This window comes from Lithobates pipiens, unplaced genomic scaffold, assembly GCF_037356315.1.
Source record: "Lithobates pipiens isolate NorthernLeopardFrog02 unplaced genomic scaffold, aLitPip1_a1.2 Scaffold_8, whole genome shotgun sequence".
NCBI lineage: Eukaryota > Metazoa > Chordata > Amphibia > Anura > Ranidae > Lithobates > Lithobates pipiens.
The window spans coordinates 484,472,467-484,492,127 of NW_027507903.1; the positions used below are offsets into that span (position 1 = coordinate 484,472,467).

The following is a 19,661-nucleotide window of genomic DNA, read 5'->3' on the forward strand; positions in this document are numbered from 1 at the left end:
ACTGATATGTCGCTCAGTAAGTTTGTAAAACGTGAGGAAATTGAGGGGGTGGGTTGAGGAGTCTAGAGATGGATCTGGGTGTCAGCAGCATAGAGGTCATATTGGAAGCCATGGGAGGTTATCAACAGGAAAGAGTTATACAAAGAGAATAGGAGGAGCCTTGGGATACCCCAATAGAAAGAGGAGCGGAGGATATTATGTGTTATATGACACTGAAATTGCGCTGAGATAGGAGGAGAGCCTAGAAAGAGCAGAGTCAGAATCAGAGAATGAGCTCTCAGGGGGGAACTTCTTTTGAGAGCTGATAATTCTCTGAGAGTCGCCTCCATATAGACGGAGATCCGACTTGGAGGCGACCTCCATTGAAATCAATGGGTACCAGTCGCCTACAAGTCGGATTGAAGTAGTACAGGAACCTTTTCTGAAGTCGGAGCGACTTCAGTAGTGTGCATTAGGACAGCTCTCATTCACTTACATTGATTTCTACATGTTGTGCGACCTGAGGTGACTTGGGGCGACTTGAAGTCGAATCTGAGTCGCCCCTGTGTGAACCGGCTCTTAGGTTGGCCCCGAATGTATTCTGTAGCAGAACAAGAACCCCAAGCATATTTTCTTCTGCTTACTTTGCATTTTGTAAATTGATCAAAATAAACAATTAAAGAGGGATTTCACTGGAAAAAAATATTAAAAGCCAGCAGCTATAAATACAGCTGCTGACTTTTAATAAATGGACACTCACCTGTCACAGGGTCCAGCGATGTCGGCAGCCGAGGCCGATCGATCGCTCGGCTGCTGCCGCCGCCATTCTAGGTGAGGGAATCGGGAAGTGAAGCGTTGCGGCTTCACTTCCCAGTTCCCTACTGCGCATGCGCGAGTCGCGCAGCACAATAGGAATGGTCTGCGCTGTCTCTGGGACCCGTGTGTGTCCCAGAAGACAGCGTGCCGGGACAGGAAGAGACATAGACTCCTGTGGGAGTCTATGCCCGGAAGTGGGTGCGAATACCTGTCTTGGGTATCTGCACCCCCCTCCCCCTGAAAGGTGCCAGCTGTGACACCGGAGGGGGGGAGGGTTCCGATGAGTGGAAGTTCCACTTTAGGGTGGAACCCCGCTTTAAATCACTTTATTTTTTTATAAAGCATTCTTACTTTACAGCATTTCTTCATGCCTGCCCAAAACTTTTGCACAGTACTGTACATACAGTATATATTATTTTTTTCATCCTGTGAGCTGAATGAAAATAACTAACAGATTCCTCCATGCATGTTATGCAGCGTGGATGCATGAATTTCCCACTGTGGCTGTTGTATTTTGAAAGTTGACCCCGCTGGTTTGAATGCATCTTCTGTTTGCCCTAAAAATTTTGTTGAAGAGGAATTTTTCCTTACCTGAAAATTCCATATCCTGGAGTACAGTATAGGACACAGGCCTGATATTCATAGACCCTGGATTATTGGCTGGTATACCTTCAGGTGATTGGACAATGGCAAAGATTTTGAGGACACATCTCTTGGGTTCCCCCAGTAACCCTACCCCACTCCATGAGTCTTAAGTTTCTTTTGCAAATAAAGTAGAGTAACACTGGAACAGAGGAGAGGGTGTCTTGTACTATACTGTACTCTAAGATATCTTAAGCATAAAGTACAGGATATAGGCTTGATATTTATAGACCTCGCTATGTCTTCAAGCACTTAATGAAAACGGTGGGCAATGAGGAAAACAGAAATGTGCCAACAGACCCAACAATAACAAAAGTCAACTGATCCAACTCAGTGCTGCTGCAAGTAGCACTTGGAAAAGGTATGAAGACCAGGTGTCAGCCTTATAAAGCTGGGCAACAGCTGGGCTTGATGTTGGCATGCCCAGGAAACTAATACTGACCTGGTGGTGTGGGAACATACTAGTCCAGGTGGCGCTTAGGATAAAGGGCACAAAGGAAGAAGGAATATGTCTTTGTTGAGGTGGAAGGCTGACACTACCTTATAAAGGAAGGAAGATTTTGAATGCAAGTCTACTTTATCCTTATGAGGAATGGCTCCTAACAAGAGGCAATAACTTGAAACATGTCTGACTGACATGAAAACAACCAAAAAGGCTATCTTGCAGAAGAGATAGTCAAAAGGGATTTCTGTGATGGGTCCAGTGGGTGGTTTTTGCAGGGAAGAGAAAAACAAATTGGGGTCTCAGAGGAGGACAGGTTGTTGTAAGGGTGGTTTAATCTAGAGCTGGGCGATTTTCTCCCCCCAAAAAAATCTGTTATTATAAAAAAAAAAAAAACTCGATTCACGGTTCAAATCTAATTTTTTTTTTTTTTTTTTGGGATGGACACCGCGCCGGTCCTGAGGAGCTGCGGGCAGGAGTTTTTAGGTGAGGCCGTGGCTTTGGCCTAGTCCTCGGCGTCCAGCCTCGTGGACTAGGCCGAAGCCACGGCTTCACCAAAAAACTCCTGCACACAGCTCCTCAGGACCGGCGCAGTGTCCATCAAAAAAAGAAAACTCGATTTTTTTTTTTTATTATTATTATTTTTTTAAATTGCCCAGCTCTACATTAAACCACCCTTACAACATCCTGTCCTCCTTTGAGACCCCAATTCGCTGACACCGCGCCGGTCCTGGTGAAAAAAAAAAAGAATCAAAAAAATCGATTTGTTGAAAATTGTTATCGATTTGACTTCTCAACTCGATTCAAGATTCAAATCGATTTTTTGTCCAGCCCTGGTTTAATCTCAGAAACACCTTGAAGAAAAGGTTTTTTTTACAAGGTAAAGTAAAGCTAGAGGTTTTTTTTTTTTGGAAAAGAATGGACAAGACTGACATTTTTCCCCTTAAGAGTCCTTAAGGCCAAGTTCTGGTCAAGTCCCGATTATAGGGAGGCCAGAATGTAAGGCACAAAGTAATCTCTCGGGTTGAAGGATTTCCAGGTACAATAGTAAATCCTTCCTTAAGTGGCTTTCCTTGCTTTTAGCAGTACTGGAATCATGGAACCAAAGACCCCTTTGTCCCTCAAGACCTGGTTTCAAAAGTCATGTGGTTAGTCAGTGACAAGGATGCAGGATGGAACAGGAGGCTCAGGGACAGCAGGTCTAGCCTGTTTGGAAGAGGCCATGGGTCGTCTCCTAGGATGTATGTAGGAGGTATGTCTGTTTACCAGGTTCTATTGGGAATTTTTTTGCTATCAAAACCACTGTTTTTTGTCTCTTGCTTTTTTGTGGAACAATCCATGCTAACTCTTGACTCTTACCCCATGGGAAAGATTTCCCTTTACTTTCTGTGTGGTCTAACTTAACATTCCATCTCTGTCTTTGTATAGATAAAAGCCCTTATGGACTGAACCAAACTGGTCTTGTCCTGAAAAAGAGGAGACTGGACCCATCTTGATCCAGACCTTCATTGCCCATCCTTCTCCCTCCTCAAAGCCTTGGACTCCCCTGTGAAATGCTGGATTATGGCCTGCTCGTTTCATGCACAAGCGCATTTCTTTTATTCAGCCAGCCAGGACAGTTTTATAATAATTATATCTATATAATTCATTTAATGTCCAATAAAACATTTTATTCTTTTTTTTTTTTCCACGATAACTGTTGTGTATCGCTCTGGTTGTGGCCCTGTATTTGGTACATTCTTTTCTTGCTGTGCTTTACTGATGCAACAAACTTCACTGTCAAGCGACAGTCTAGTTAAACCCCAGCTCTGGCTAACTTTTTAGTTTTGGATGAAGTGGAGAAGAGCTAAATTTCTGTTAGATTTTTTTTCTGTCTGTGACCCCACTGGGTGGCACAGTGATGTAGTGGATAGCACTCTCACTTAGCAGTAAAAAGGGTCGCTGGTTCAAATCCCAACTACGACACTACCTGCCTGGAGATTGCTTGTTCTCCCTGTGCCTGCATGGGTTTCCCTGGGTACTCCTGTTTCCTCCCACACTCCAAAGAGATGCTGGTAGGTTAATTGGCTTCTGTCCAAAATTGGCCCTGGTATATGAATGTGAGTTGGGGACCTTGGATTGTAGGGACAGCGCTATATGGGTACCTTAAATAATAATATAATAGACGAGCATCTTAATGAGACACGGTGTACAGGGATAGGTTGAACTGGATGGACTGGTGACGCTATTCAACCTTACTAACTATGTATCTATGAGAGAAGGTGGAGAGAAGGGAGTTGGGACTTTATATGAGGCAAGTGAGTAGGTTCATCTGCCTTCATCCCTGGTAATGTTTTAAAAGGAGAAAGGTTGTGGGACATTATATGAAGCAAAACTGCAAGGTAAGTATGCAAAGACATGTTTAATGATTCCTCGTCCATATACAGGGATTTTCATAGTAAATAATGTAACATTGGTAACAATAGATATCAACTTAATATTTTATATTTCATATATCTCAACATGATCCACAATTATAGTGATAAACATATTGATATAAAGCACATTGTTTAGAGGTAGACATAAATGATCTTAAAATTAATAAAGATAAAAGTTTTTTTGATGAAATGCATAGTCCTGGAGAATCTCAAGCACATGATTGCAAGGTGTAGCATATAGCGGCTCTACGCATTTTGTGGAGTTCATCCACTCATCAGGAGCAGTTAAAAGTTAAAAATATCTACAAGTAAACTGAATCGCCATGGGAACAACCCTCCCTGGGAGCTGAGGCAATAGTCTCCACGGCCACACAGTGTCACAGTCAGCAGGAAGTGAAACATCTATGGGACTGTAATCCCCAAAAGCAATTGTGTAGTATATACTGAGTGATGATTCCAGAAGACTTCTGCTTGCTGTACAGAGGTAATGCTGATCCAATTCCCAAGTGGCAGCGCTTGGATCCATGGGAATGGTCCCCTCACCTGGAGAGTTTCCATGACTTGTCGTATGTGGGTGATGCCGGATATGGACCTCCTGGCCTCCAGATTTAGCAACAATCTGGGCAGCCTTAAATCTAGGTGCAGGGATCTTCTGATTAGAAGCACTGGATGCTCTGGTTGCATCATAGGATTAGTATACCCTGATCTGTGCTGTTTTCTTTTCTGAAACTTTTTCCTTGTCAGCTTCTCAGGATTGAGGTGGAGGGCATTCCAGTGAATATTTAACTAAAACTACAAGCAAAATTTTTGTTTCGATTTGGACAGAGCAAGGAAGGGTTATAACCCCTGTCAGATTTGATTTCGCCATCTGTGTCCCATTGAGATTTCCCTTCACTTCCTGTCCCATAGCCAAACAGGTAGTGAGGGGAAATCTCTACAAATTAAGCGAATTCCTTGGGGACCCCCAGGTAACCAGCACTATTGTCCCCATTGAAAGATTTCCCCTCTATTACTTTTCTGGGGACAACCCAATTTTTTTTTTCTTTCAATAATAATGGTAAACAGGACAAATAGAGATGGTGAATCTCCCTAATGGGGACACAGACAGCAATAAAAATTGACAGGTGTTCTAATCCCTCTCAACTCCATCCAAAACTAAAAAAAATAAGTTTTCCCTTTTAGTTATACTTTGATGCTTAGCAATGGCCCAGGAGGATGTGGTATATTGAACTGGTAAGAATCCTGGCAGAAAATAGATGTCAGTGATGCCCTTCAGAGCCTGGACTTAAACAGACATACCATTAAAGTAATGACTGTGAAGCAGGATGGCAAAATGGTGTTTGGGGTGGAAGATTCTAATGATATAATAGGGCCCACAGACTGTCAGATCAGCATACCACATAGACCAGTAGTTTCAAACTGGCGGCCCTCCAGCTGTTGCAAAACTACAAGTCCTACAAATCCTATTGCAAGGCTGACAGTTACAAGAATGACTCCCACAGGCAGAGGCATGATGGGACTTGAAGTTTCGCAACAGCTGGAGGGCCGCCAGTTTGAGACCCTGACATAGACTGTTTCACAAGTGGCCTTTCAAACTATTTCCTACATCTCATGGTATCCTCACTACCAGCCTATATCAAGGATATTGGCCACGTTTCTCTCCAGAAGTACACATGGCAAGAATAGTTAGATGTCTAGATGTCTCAGCACTATAAACTTTCATCCCTTATCACTCTGGCCTTCTGCCCTTCAGTATTTGTTGGCCAGCAGCAACAGTCCTAACAATGTCCAAACAGGCTTTATAATCCAGGCTGCCCATTTTATGCTCCATCACAACTATTTTATGTTTCAAGATATATGTTGTCTACAAACTAAGGGCACAGCAATGGGGGCCAGTTTTACCCACAGTCATACTAACACCTTTATGGGCTACTGGGAGGATTTGTTCATCCAGTCTAATAACCACTTTGCCAAACATTTGGTCTTATTTTGCCATTACGTCGATAACATCCTTATTTGTCAGGGGGACCTCCACTCCATTTTCCAGTTTGTCCAATACTGTAATGACAACTTATTTGGGATGCTATTTACTTAGGTGGTGGATAACGTTTCCCTGGTCTTCCTTTTTTTTTTTTTACTTCTTTATTTTTATTCTCTTCAGCTAAACATTGTATAAACAAAATATTCAGAAAGCCTCATATTTACAATTATCAACTGTCATTCTTATAATCAACATTTATGGGGTTTTTTTCTATCCCACCCCTACCTCCCCCCCCCCCTTTTCCTCCCATTTTAGATTTAGATTCTATTGTACTGTATTCCTATATATGTACTACTTTTCCCCTTTTTACTCTCTCTTTCCTTTTCTCCAGGGCTGGTTGATTTATTTAATCTATATGGCCTACTTAGGGGCTGTTACTCATCCTGGGGCATTCATTTTTTGCAGCCAGGGGTTCCCACATTTTAACAAACTTACTATAATTCCCTTGTTTGGTTAACATTACTTTTTCTAACCATACTAGTTTATTCATAGTTTTCTCCCAATCTTCCGGGGACGGGGGAATCTGTGATTGCCAATTCTGTGCGATTAATTTTCTCACCTGATACAGGCTTCTTGCTACCGCTGACAATGTGCATGTCGGTACGCCTTCTTTTCTGATATAACCCAATATGCATTCCCTGGGATCCAGTTCAAGATTTACCCTAAACGTGATATTAACCACTTCAATCGCGGGCACTTAAACACCTTCCTGCCCAGACCAATTTTGAGCTTTCAGCAATGTCGCACTTTGAATGACAATTGCGCGGTCATGCAACACTGTACCCAAATGAAATTTTTATCATTTTTTTTCCCACAAATAGAGCTTTCTTTTGGTGGTATTTGATCACCTCTACGGTTTTTATTTTTTGCTAAACAAATAAAAAAAATACCGAAAATTTTGAAAAAAAATGTTTTTTTTGTTTCAGTTTCAAAACTTTGTAAATAAGTACGTTTTCTCCTTCACTGATGGGCACTGATGGGCACTGATAAGGCGGCACTGATGAGGTGGCATTGATGGACACTGATAGGTGGCACTGATAGGCAGCACTGATGGGTGGCACTGATGGGCGACACGGATGGGCACTGAAAGGTGGCAAAAATTGGCACTGATAGCTGGCACGGATTGGCATGGATGGGTATGGATAGGCGGCACAGATGGGCATGGATAGGCGGCACAGATGGGCATGGATGGGCACTAATAGGCGGCATTGTATTATATTATACTGTACTAATGGATGCTAATCAGTGATGCCCATTGTGGGCACTGATTGCCATCCATTATGGGTACTGATTGGCATCCATTGTGGCACTGACTGGAATCCCTGGTGGTCTAGGGTGGCATACCTTGTGCTGGGCATCCCTGGTGGTCTGGTGGCTTCCCTGGCGGTCCAGTGTGGGCATCCTCGGTGGGGGGGCTGCTCTGATAATAGATCAGCACAGACCCCCCCTGTCAGAGGAGCAGCCGATCGGCTCTCCTCTACTCGCGTCTGACAGGCGTGAGTGAGGAAAAGCCGATTGATCAGCCGTGATTGGACAGAGCTGATCACGTGGAAAAGAGTCTCCTTCGGAGACTCTTTACCGAGATCGTAGTTGCAGGGTGTCAGACTGACACCCCGCAACAATGATCGCCGCGATGCGTGCCCCCGGGGGCGGGCAGTGGCTCAAAATCCTGATCACGTCATATGACGTCCGGTCGGGATTTTGAAACCACTATGCCGCCGTGTATCTGTTATAGGGCGGGCGGCAAGTGGTTAATTATTTTCACTATCTCTGTCCAATATCGATGCAATTTTAGGCATCTCCAGAACATGTGTGTCCCCTGTTTCAGTACATCTGGGGCACTTATCATCTGGTCGGCGACCAAACATGCACATTTTCTTAGGTGTATAATAAGCTCTATACAGAAGAAGCAAGTGGGATACTTTTTGCGAGGGGGAGACCGGCACCAAACTCTAAGATCCTTACCTGTTGCTCTGCTGTAATTTCTCCCACATTCTCTTCCCATCTTATTTTATTATTAAACTTTCATTCTTTTTATTCATTATTTGCAAATACACTATTGTTATCAAACCCTTATTAGAGTCAGCTTTAATTATTCTTTGGAGAAGGGGGATCTCACACTGTTCTGGAATGCTGCTATTAAACTGTTTGCCCAAAGCATGTCTTATCTGTAAATAACTGTAAAATGCCTTATTTGGTATCCCATATTCTTGTCTCAACTCTGTAAATGATTTTAAGGCGTTCCCCTCATACAGTTGGGCTACCTGACATACTCCATTTTTCTCCCATTCCTTATTCTTTTCTATGTTAGAAAGTTCATACAAGTTTTTATTGTTCCAGATGGTTGAGTATTCAGTAACTCCCTTATACCCCATTATTCTCTTTGTTGTTAACCATATTTTAGTTATCAATTTTGATGTTGGTCATCTACTATCCAGGGAACCTGCCTCTAGCACTTCTATTATAGATCTATGCGGAGAGTCCAGCAGCAACAATTTGTCGCTAGTCTTCCACCCTCCCGTTATAGCGCTTCCTCTTAGATGTTGCAACTGAGCAGCTAAATAGTAGCTGTACAGATGGGGAACAGCCAGGCCTCCTTCACTTGTCAAGCTTTGCAGGGATTGTAAATTAATCCTGGACTGGCCTTTCTTCCAAATTAGTTCCCTAAAAAGTGTTTGTATCTTTTTGAACCGTTTTTCCCCAATTATAGTTGGAGGGTTATGGAGCAAGTAGAGCAGTTGTGGCATCCAGATCGTTTTGATCAAATTAGCCCGCCCGGCCACTTATAGTGGAAGTCTGGTCCAGATGTCACATTTCTGTTTAAATTTTATCAATAGTGGAACCAAATTATCCTATATATATTGAGTCGGATGCCTTGACGCCACTATCCCGAGATATTTAATTTTATCTACTACTTTTAACTGGGGTATTCCTATTGAGATGGAATTAATAGGTGAATCAACTGGCATGAGAGATGACTTCTCCCAATTGATAACTAATCCCAAATATCTGCCAAACTTCTACACTATGTGCATTAATTCAATTGATGAGCCCTCTGTATCTCCCAGAAAAAAACAGAACGTCATACGCGTACAGAGCTATCCTCTCTTCCCCGCATTTCCTTTGAAATCACTGCAACGCTGTTGATGATCTAACTGTACAAGCCAGAGGTTCCATTGCCAGTACGAACAATAAGGGAGACAAAGGACACCCTGTCTTGTCCCTCTTTCAAATGGGATCCTTTTTGAGTACTCATTATTCATTTTTAACTTTGCATTTGGATATTTCTATAAAGTTTTCAACAACCGTATAAATTGCGAGCCAAACCCAAACTTTTCCAGGACCCACCAGAGATAGCCATACTCGAGGATATCAAACGCCTTGGCTTTATCCAAGGATAGAACAGCCCTCTAGCCAGCGACCTCTGTCGGGACCTGGAGGTTCGTGTATACTCTTCTTATGTTGACACTTGTAGATCTTCGAGGAACAAACCCAGATTGATCTATATGGATAAGTTTAGATATACATTTATTCAGCATTGATGCCACAATTTTAACACCTGAACACAGTAGAGATATTGGTCTATACACAGATGCCTCAAGAGGATCTTTCCCTTCCTTCTGTAGGACTACAATAGTGGCTTCCGACATCGATGGAGGCAGGCTCCCCCCCTCAACAGCCTAGCTCAATGTCTTAAGGAGTTCTGGGAGCACCCCCCCCCCCCCCCAAAATGTTTATAAATCTCTAACAGCAACCCATCAGGGCCGAAGGATTTACAGTTGGACATACCAGCTATTGTTTGTATCAGCTCCTCTAGCTTTATTGGGGAGTAAAGCATGTTCCTGTCGCTTCCCCAGAAACCTATCCATCTCTCCGCTGTCTAAGCTCTGTCTTGACCTATACAATTCCCTATAAAACTTAAAAAATGTATCTATAATCAATCCAGGTTCAGACGTAATTTCTCCACATGAGGTCCTAATTAAGGATATACCCGAAGAAGGGGAGTTGTTCCTCACTAAAAGTGCCAGTAAGCGCCCCATTTTTTCTCCTCCAAATAAATTCTGTTTCTGAAAAAGTCTCTTATTTGCGGCATTTTATGGCCTCTTTATATTCCTACTGCTTGTCAAGCCATGTTTTTTGCTTCTCCGGGGTTGGATCTATCACGTATTGTCTCTCTGATTCCAATGCATCATTTCTTGTATTTTCCTCCCACACCTTAGATTTCTTCTTAATTTTTGCAATTTGTTATATTAACAACCCCCTAAGAAAGGCTTTAAGAGTGTTCCAGATCAACCCCGCTGAGGATGTCCCTTCATTAATTTCCACAAATTATTTTAACCTCGCCGTTATTTCTTCTGGGCTCTCTATTAATTCCAACCATAGAGGGTTTATTATCCACCTAGTTAGAGGGCTTCTAGCATTTAAGTTTACAGTGATAGCGAAGGGTGAGTGGTCTGATACTCTATTTTTTTTTATTAACCGGGATTCATCACTGTTGCCTACTACCATATCTATGCGAGAAGGTGTATAAGTACTAGAAAAACAAGAATATTGACGAGAGTTGGAGTTCCTGATTCTCCATAGATCCCACCAGCCCACTTCCTCCAAAAATTGGCTTAAGCAGCCCTCCGAGTCCCTGGTGGGAATCTATCCTGACTTATTATTATTAAGAACTCCATTAAAATCCCCCATAACTAATATCGGCATGTCTGCCCTATCCCCTACAAATTTTAATAACTGATGTAAAATCTCAAGTTTGAATGGTGGATGAATGTAGACATTTGCTAAAATATATGGCTTACTCTCTATCAGACAATCCAGAAAAATGTAACAACCAAGTGTATCTATGCTGATATCTCTGCAGGAGAATGGCACCCCTCTCTTAACCAGTATGCTCATATATGAAACAAAAACACTCCAAACCATAATAGAGAAAAACATAAATCCAAAAATATCAAAGGAAGCTGTATGGTCAGGAAAGAGGGACCCTTTTTGTTCACTTATTTGCCATACTTGCTCTTCCCCCCCCCCCCCCCACCCCATTCTCCTTTCTCAAACTACTTTTATTTTTTTTTTTTTTTTTTGTAGCCCCAAGTGCAAATTTTAAGACCAAATTTATATCAAACCAAGCAATCTCTTCTATATTTATAATACGCTTATTTACCTGTGAGTACAGGCCAAATGTACCTAAACTTAGTGTTTGACTTTGCTCTCTCAGTGAATTAATTTTACTCCCCCCCCCCCATTTTACCCTGGTCTTGCTTGATGTCGATTGGATCATAATAGCTCGAGAAGTATCCTTTTCAGAACCCACATTAAACTGACATTGTACAACTCCAGGCCAGTTGCCATCTACCAAGTTGGAAGAACAAAATACCATACAGCCAATTCTGTAGATTACATCGTAATTGTTCCACCTTGGCTAATTATGACGCACAGAGCAACACATTGATTTAGAAGTTCTGTGAGAATGCATACTCACTAAGTTTCATCACCTTAGCCAAGAACAGAAACCAGGAACAATATCTGGGAAAAGAATTTTCAGTTACAGTTTAATGGCAGCTATCTACCTATCAAGAAACACCGGCCAATTCTTAAGAATGATCCCAAACTGGACTCCTTATCTCCTGACAACCTAAAAGTTATCTTCTGCAAAGTCAGAAATATCAAGAATGTCATCGCTCCCAGTAAAATACAGAAGCCCTGTATCAAGAGAAGCGAGAATATCCTCAGTTTTTATTCCATGGTTTGCATGTGTTGCAAAAAACTGAAATCGATTCCAGGCAACGAGTCTACGCCATGAAAAAGTTTCTGACCTGTTCCTCTATCTAGGTGGTATACTGTCTAACTTGCCCCTGGGGGTTATGGCATATAGCTAGAACCATAAGAACCTTCAGGACCAGGGTTGTGGAACACAGAAGGAGTTTTGAGCAAGGTTCTCCTAAATATAGTGTGGCCAGACACTTCTTTATATACTACAACAAAGACCCCCAACTACTGCAAGCTTTTGCCATCCAATGTAATCTGAAGGATAAGCTTTCAGCAAATTACATGCATGGGAAACCCTTTTGATTTTCCAACCAGATCGCCTCTTCCCTAGGGTTTGAGCGAGGAGTTGGATGTACAGACCTGGGGGCTAGAAGCGGCCCTTTGCTTGCCTTTATCTGGCCCTTGGGGCACTATTCCTTCCACTGATACGAGACACTATTCTGTCAGCAACAATGGGGCACCTTTTCTCCCATTGACACATATTATGGGGCACTATTCCTCCCTATGATGCAAACGATGGGGCACTATTCCTTCCCCTAATTACAAATCTGGCAATGTTTACCCCCACTGATGTCAGGAAAATTTCCACTCCCAGTGGCCACTGTCCAGCCCTCCTAAAATCTGAAGGACAATAAACTGGCCCTTTGTTTAGAAAGTTTTTGAGAGCCCTGCTTTTCCCTGCTGAATCCTAGTCTCATTTTTCACACCATCCATTCAGTTCGTCCCCTCTATGGCAGTATGATCACATGGTCATCCCCACCCAAACATCACACTGTTACAATTTTGTAGGATACCCTTGTGGGATACCCTTTTATCAATTGTATTACGTGGTGGCCAGCTTCTTTCTTACTGTCCACAGGGAGTTTGCAGTATCCCTTCTGAACCAGGTAGTCCTCCATTCTCCAAGTGGTATCAGGAATCCTCATGGTATCAGTCTCTCATTTTTCACACCATCCATTCAGTTCTTACCCTCTACCCCTCTTTGGCAGTATTTTAATATTTGTTCTATCAATTGACTTTTCACACAGTATTGTTCTTTGATTTTTCCCTCTTTTACAAGGGAGGGGGTTGATGCAAGATGTGCCCCCTTTTTGTATGGCACCGTACTCCCTTAGCATTTAAAGGAGTTAGTTTGCCTGGGCGTTCATCCTGCTAAAAAATATTTTGCTTACTAAAGGATATCTTGTACCAAGCCCACTCCTGGCACAGCTGATCAACCGCCCTGCTTTGGAGCTTCAGCTGTGCCAGTGTGGTGGGTGAGGGAGATGTCACATAGGTATCCTCCATTGCAGTTAACTGTGCAGTAGCTTAAACATAGGTTAGCTTGGAATTTCTCCTAAACCTGGAAATGAATTCGGCGAGGAGCATTCTTCTTGAGCAAAATAGCTCAAGTTCTGTCAGATTGGATAGAAAGCACCTGTGAACAGCCATTTTTAAGTCTTGCTACAGATTCTCAATTGGATTTAGGTCTGGACTTTGATTGGACCATTCTAACACATGAATATGCTTTGATCTAAATCATTCCATTGTAGCTCTGGCTGTATGTTTAGGTTTGTTGTTTTGCTGGAAGATTAACCTCCACCCCAGCCTCAGGTCTTTTGCAGACTCTAACAGGTTTTCTTCTAAGATTGCCCTGTATTTGGCTACATCCATCTTCCCATTAACTCTGACTAGCTTCCCTGCTGAAGAAAAACATCCCCACAACATGATACTGCTACCACCATGTTTCACGGTGGGAATGGTGTGTTCAGGGTGGTGTGCAGTGTAAGTCTAGTTGGAGTTCTATTACTTAGCAACCACTGTCGGCTATACGAGGTGTGTCTAAAAAAAAAAAAAAACAGTCAAAGGTCCAATATTTCTCAGTGTATGGGACAAAAGCTGCAAGCAGAAAATGTGTTTATGACTGGTTCAATCACAACGGGAAGGAAGTGACTGAGGCTGAGCCATGTTTGGGTCAGCCATTGACAAGCTGAACCCAAGACATGATCGAGCGATTGTGACAAATGCTGCAACAAGATCAGCGACTGACTCTATGATTGATGGCGGAGGAATTGGACATTAGCAAGAACATGGTGCGCACCATCATCCGCAAAGATTTGGGTAAGCAGAAGATCTTTTCATGGTTTGTGCCTCACAAGTTGACAAGCATAAAGCAAAACATATGGAAACCTCTGGAGATTTAACCACTTTCAGACCGGACCATTTTGCTGGTAAATGACCAGAGGTCTTTTTACACTTTGGCACTGCGCTGCTTTAACTGGTAATTGCGCGGTCATGCAATGTTGTACCCAAACAAAATTTGCGTCCTTTTCTTCCCACAAATAGAGCTTTCTTTTGATGGTATTTGATTGCCTCTGCGATTTTTATTTTTTGCGATATAAACGTAAAAAGACCGCAAATTTTGAAAAAAAATGATATTTTCTACTTTTTGTTATTAGAAAAATCCAATAAACTCAATTTTAGTCATACATTTAGGCCAAAATGTATTCAGCCACATGTCTTTGGTAAAAAAAAAGTCAATAATTGTATATTTATTGGTTTGCGCAAAAGTTGTCACATCTACAAACTAAGGTACGTTTTCTGGAATTTACGCAGCTTTTAGTTTACGACTGCCTATCTCATTTCTTGAGGTGCTAAAATGGCAGGGCAGTACAAAACCCCCCCAAATGACCCCATTTTGGAAAGTAGACCCCCTAAGGAAATTGATAAGAGGCATGTTGAGCCCATTGAATATTTTATTTTTTTGCCTCAAGCGATTGAATAATGACAAAAAAATATATATATTTTTTTTTTTACACAAAGTTGTCACTAAATGATATATTGCTCACACATGCTATGGGCATATGTGAAATGACACCTCAAAATAAATTCTGCTGCTTCTCCTGAGTACGGGGATACCACATATGTGGGACTTTTTGGGAGCCTAGCCGCGTACGGGGCCCCGAAATCCAAGCACCGCCTTCAGGCTTTCTAAGGGCGTAAATTTTTGAGTTCACTTCTCACTACCTATTACAGTTTTGAAGGCCATAAAATGCCAAGATGGCACAAAACCCCCACAAATGACCCCATTTTAGAAAGTAGACACCCCAAGCTATTTGCTGAGAGGCATGTTGAGTTCATGGAATATTTTATATTTTGCCACAAGTTGCGGGAAAATTACAAACTTTTTTTTTTTTTTTTTCACAAAGTTGTCACTAAATGATATATTGCTCACGCATGCCATGGGTATATGTGAAATGACACCCCAAAATAAATTCTGCTGCTTCTCCTGAGTACGGGGATACCACATATGTGGGACTTTTTGGGAGCCTAGCCGCGTACGGGGCCCCGAAAACCAAGCACCGCCTTCAGGCTTTCTAAGGGCGTTACAGTTTTGAAGGCCATAAAATGCCAAGATGGCACAAACCCCCCCCCAAATGACCCCATTTTGGAAAGTAGACACCCCTAAATTTAGGGGTACACTAGTGAGACTAGGTAATAAATGGCGGGTGCCCTGAAACTATAAAAAAAAACTAACCAACCAGCGTCACCTGTAACCGTTATATGGTGATCACTGGTGAAAGGGTTAACTAGGGGGCAATCAGGGGGCTTTATGCGGTAGTATATGGGGGTCCCTGGCGCTATAAAAAGCTGCGGCGAACCTAAATACCTACCTGCCTAACTAGCGTCACCTGTGACACTAATACAGCGATCAGAAAAACGATCGCTTATTAGGCTGGGTTCACACTGGAGCGATGCGGGAACGCCACGAATCCGCGGCGGGTTCCCGCATCGCATGCCTCCCGGCGGCAGTTCACACTGCCCTATGCGAACTTCTGGGAGTGTCAGTGAAATGTTAATGACACCCCCAGATCAGTTCGCATATCGCAGTGCGATCTGCAAACTTGGATCGCATGGTGTGAACACCCATGCGATCCGATTCTGCTGCGGACCAAAAAAAGGGTCCCGTGCGAGTTTGCGGCGGGTGCGACACGAATTCAGCCATACTATCTGTATAGCTGAACTCGAATCGCACAGAGATCGGATGTGATTTGCAGTGCGGTGCGAATCACATTCGTTCTCATAAACCGCTGCAATGTGAACCCAGCCTTAGTGACACTGGCGATGGGGGGTGATCACGGGGTTAAACCTTTATTGGGGGGGTTAGGGGGGTACCTTAGAACTAAAGGGGGCTAACCCTAACTGCCCTAACAGTTATTACAGTCACAAATGACACCCGCCGGGTGATCAGGGGGTTAAACCTTTATTAGGTAATACATGGCGGGTGCCCTGAAACTATAAAAAAATAACTAACCAACCAGCGTCACCTGTAACAGTTATATGGTGATCACTGGTGAAAGGGTTAACTAGGGGGCAATCAGGGGGCTTTATGCGGTAGTATATGGGGGTCCCTGGCGCTATAAAAAGCTGCGGCGAACCTAAATACCTAACTAGCGTCACCTGTGACACTAATACGGCGATCAGAAAAATGATCGCTTATTAGGCTGGGTTCACACTGGAGCGATGCGGGAACGCCACGAATCCGCGGCGGGTTCCCGCATCGCATGCCTCCCGGCGGCAGTTCACACTGCCCTATGCGAACTGCTGGGAGTGTCAGTGAAATGTTAATGACACCCCCAGATCAGTTCGCATATCGCAGTGCGATCTGCAAACTCGGATCGCATGGTGTGAACACCCATGCGATCCGATTCTGCTGCGGGCCAAAAAAAGGGTCCCGTGCGAATTTGCGGCGGGTGCGGCGAATGGCTGAACTCGAATCGCACAGAGATCGGATGTGATTTGCACTGCAGTGCGGTGCGAATCACATTCGTTCTCATAAACCGCTGCAATGTGAACCCAGCCTTAGTGACACTGGCGACGGGGGGTGATCACGGGGTTAAACCTTTATTGGGGGGGTTAGGGGGGTACATTAGAACTAAAGGGGGCTAACCCTAACTGCCCTAACAGTTATTACAGTCACAAATGACACCAATGCAAAAAAAATAAAAAATGACATTGGTGTCACTGTGACTGGGGGGCAGGGGTAATTGGGGGGGTGATCGGGGGGGTGTGAGTGTGCCTGGCATGTTCTACTGTGTAGTGACGTGTTGGTGCAACTCACCGATCCTCTCTCCTCGGTGTCGGAACGAAAAATACCGACACGGAGGAGAGAATACATCACTTCCTCTCCTGTGTTTACATTACAGGAGAGGAAGTGATGTCACGAACGATTCCTATTCGTCGGGAGCGATCGCGAGGGGGTGGCCATGAACGAATGGCCGCCCCCTCGTCCGGGATCGCTCCCGCACAAATACCGACCGCCGCAGGCACCGGGCGGGGGCCCGATCGGGCCCCCGACCCGCGGGAAGGCAGGGACGTACAGGTACGCCCATATGCCTGCCCGTGCCATGCTGTCGACGTACATCGTCGTGCGGCGGTCGGGAAGTGGTTAATTACCATGTGTGACCAGGATCCATCCTTTCTGCAAACCATTTTCAGAGGGGATGAGACCTGTGTGCCAATTCTTGGCTCAGAGTGACATATCTGTTCTCGATCATAAGCCATACTCCCCTGATCTGGCGCCTGCAGACTTCTTTCTGTTTCCCCACCTGAAGAACGCCATGAAAGGTGCATGTTTTGTGGACGTTGTGGCAATCCAAAAATATGTGACAATGGTTCTGCGATGGATTCCTAAAGAGACCTTTGTTTCCAGAAGCTTTATGAACATTTCCAAAGTGTGTTGTGAAGGATTGCGATTATTTTGAATTCAAATAAAGGTAATTTCTTTGTATCTTTTGTTTTGTTTATTTTCTGATACCATTCACCAAACTCTTTAGACACACCTCGTATGTCACCGGAAACCACACAGTGGGCTGAAGAAAGACAGGAAATGCCTCATAAATGCATTCTACCCTCATACATTGATGATGCCACCCAGACAGGTGGGCTCTTACTGATGGTGTGTTTCCCTCGGTGCAGCTCAGTTTTTTGGGCTCCAGTAGTACAGTCTACATCATAGCCTGTCCAGGTATTCATTGGACCAGCTTCCCACACAGCCGCCTGTGTGGTTCACTAGCTTTCCTGCACACCGTTGCATGCTTTTCCTGCATGTTGTTTGTTTACTAAATAAATACACATTGTTTTTAAACTACTACAGGTCCTGTAAGCTGGATTCTTTGTGTTTATGGCATACAAATCCACCTGGGCTATTCCAGAACAATAAGTACCAGCCAGATGCCCTCTTGATCCTGCAAAGTGGACAAGGAAGACATTTCAGAGGAGGATAGGTATAGATCAAGGTGTTCAAAGGAAAATAACTAACCATGCTCTATCTAGGTGGATCTGATATAGGTGTGTAAAGATGTTGCAAAGGCTTCCATAAATCTTGTTTGTGCAAGATGCAATGGTAAAAATAAAACAGAAAACTTCCATCCCTATGGGAAAGAGCTAAAAATCAATTGGTACTGCCAGTAAAAGCAGAAGCTCCATATGTTGTAATGGTTAACAAGCTTTTTATTTGAAAACATTTCTTTAGTTTACATCATGGGTCACAGAGCATCTTTACAATCATGATAGGGTTATGGTGTCACCTTCAGGTGACTGAACACCCGCAAAAAAGGCAGGAAGTCCGCTCTAGGCAAAGTTGTAGGGTTTTTTTTGCCTAGTATCTAGCTAGGTGACATCTCTCTGCAAAATAATAGCTGGCTTCTCAACAGTTTCTTCTTGTGGGATCAGGAGATTGGCTTTATCTGGATACATTTTTCTACGGCTATTCATTGCTCAGAGGAATGGTATCTGGATCTGCAGCAGACGATGTGAGGATAAGCCTGTAAGGTTCCAGTTGACACTGGACCCTGCGATACAGAACCCTGCGTGCAATGATATGTCGCTTGGTGAACAGGTAGGGTGCTATACTGGTCCAGGGCAGTGATCCCCAACTGGGGAATTGAGTCCCCAAAGGCCCTTTTGGCAAAGCCCGCTGTGATGACTGTAAATTTAACCCACTAGGGGTTCCTGTGCTAAGCCCTGGTAGAGACACCCCCCACTCTTGCATAGGAGGAACTAGGAATATGGTGGCCCTTTGGTTTATTTTTATTAATTTGTGTATTCATTTGTATATAGAGTGACAGCTGTCTCAGCCAATGTGGAGGGAGAGACCCAGCAGAGTCGAGGCTCCCGTGCACAGCACTGGAGAAAGGTCAGGCTTAGGGTAAATTGGAGAGTGGCGGGGGGGGGAGAGACTGCTGCACAGAGAAGGTTTTATTTTGCCTTCATACATAAAATGCATGAAAGTGTAAAAAAAAAAAAAAACCTTGAACCTTTAGAACCACTTTAATTATATTCTGTACGTGGACTGGGCTCTCCCAGAAAAATCATTCATCCTTCCAAAAGGTTTACTTAGCAATATCCCATGGCGAGTGAGTTCACTAAGAAATGCAGTAAATTCAGTAAATCCAGTGGCTTATTATTTCATTATGAATCTTTGGTGCCCAGTGGACGATGTCCTGATATTTAAGGATGCTTTGGACAAATGTCCGGAGGCTTAATTTTAAGCTTCATTTGCTTTAGTGGGGGC

General features: G+C 43.5%; 1 protein-coding gene across 6 annotated transcripts in view; it reads left to right on the forward strand.

The window, feature by feature from the left end:
* Positions 1-19,661, forward strand: part of RAD52 (RAD52 DNA repair protein) — a 322,154-nt gene that overhangs the window by 260,059 nt on the left and 42,434 nt on the right. For 3 of the 6 annotated variants that reach the window (XM_077468922.1, XM_077468926.1, XM_077468924.1), the window contains one exon: positions 3,308-3,557. The exons of the other annotated variants lie outside the window; for them this stretch is intronic. In XM_077468922.1, coding sequence (XP_077325048.1) covers positions 3,308-3,375 — 68 coding nt within the window. In that variant the 3' untranslated portion in view covers positions 3,376-3,557. Of the gene's footprint in view, positions 1-3,307; positions 3,558-19,661 lie in introns of those variants that run through there. 6 annotated transcript variants of the gene reach the window in all.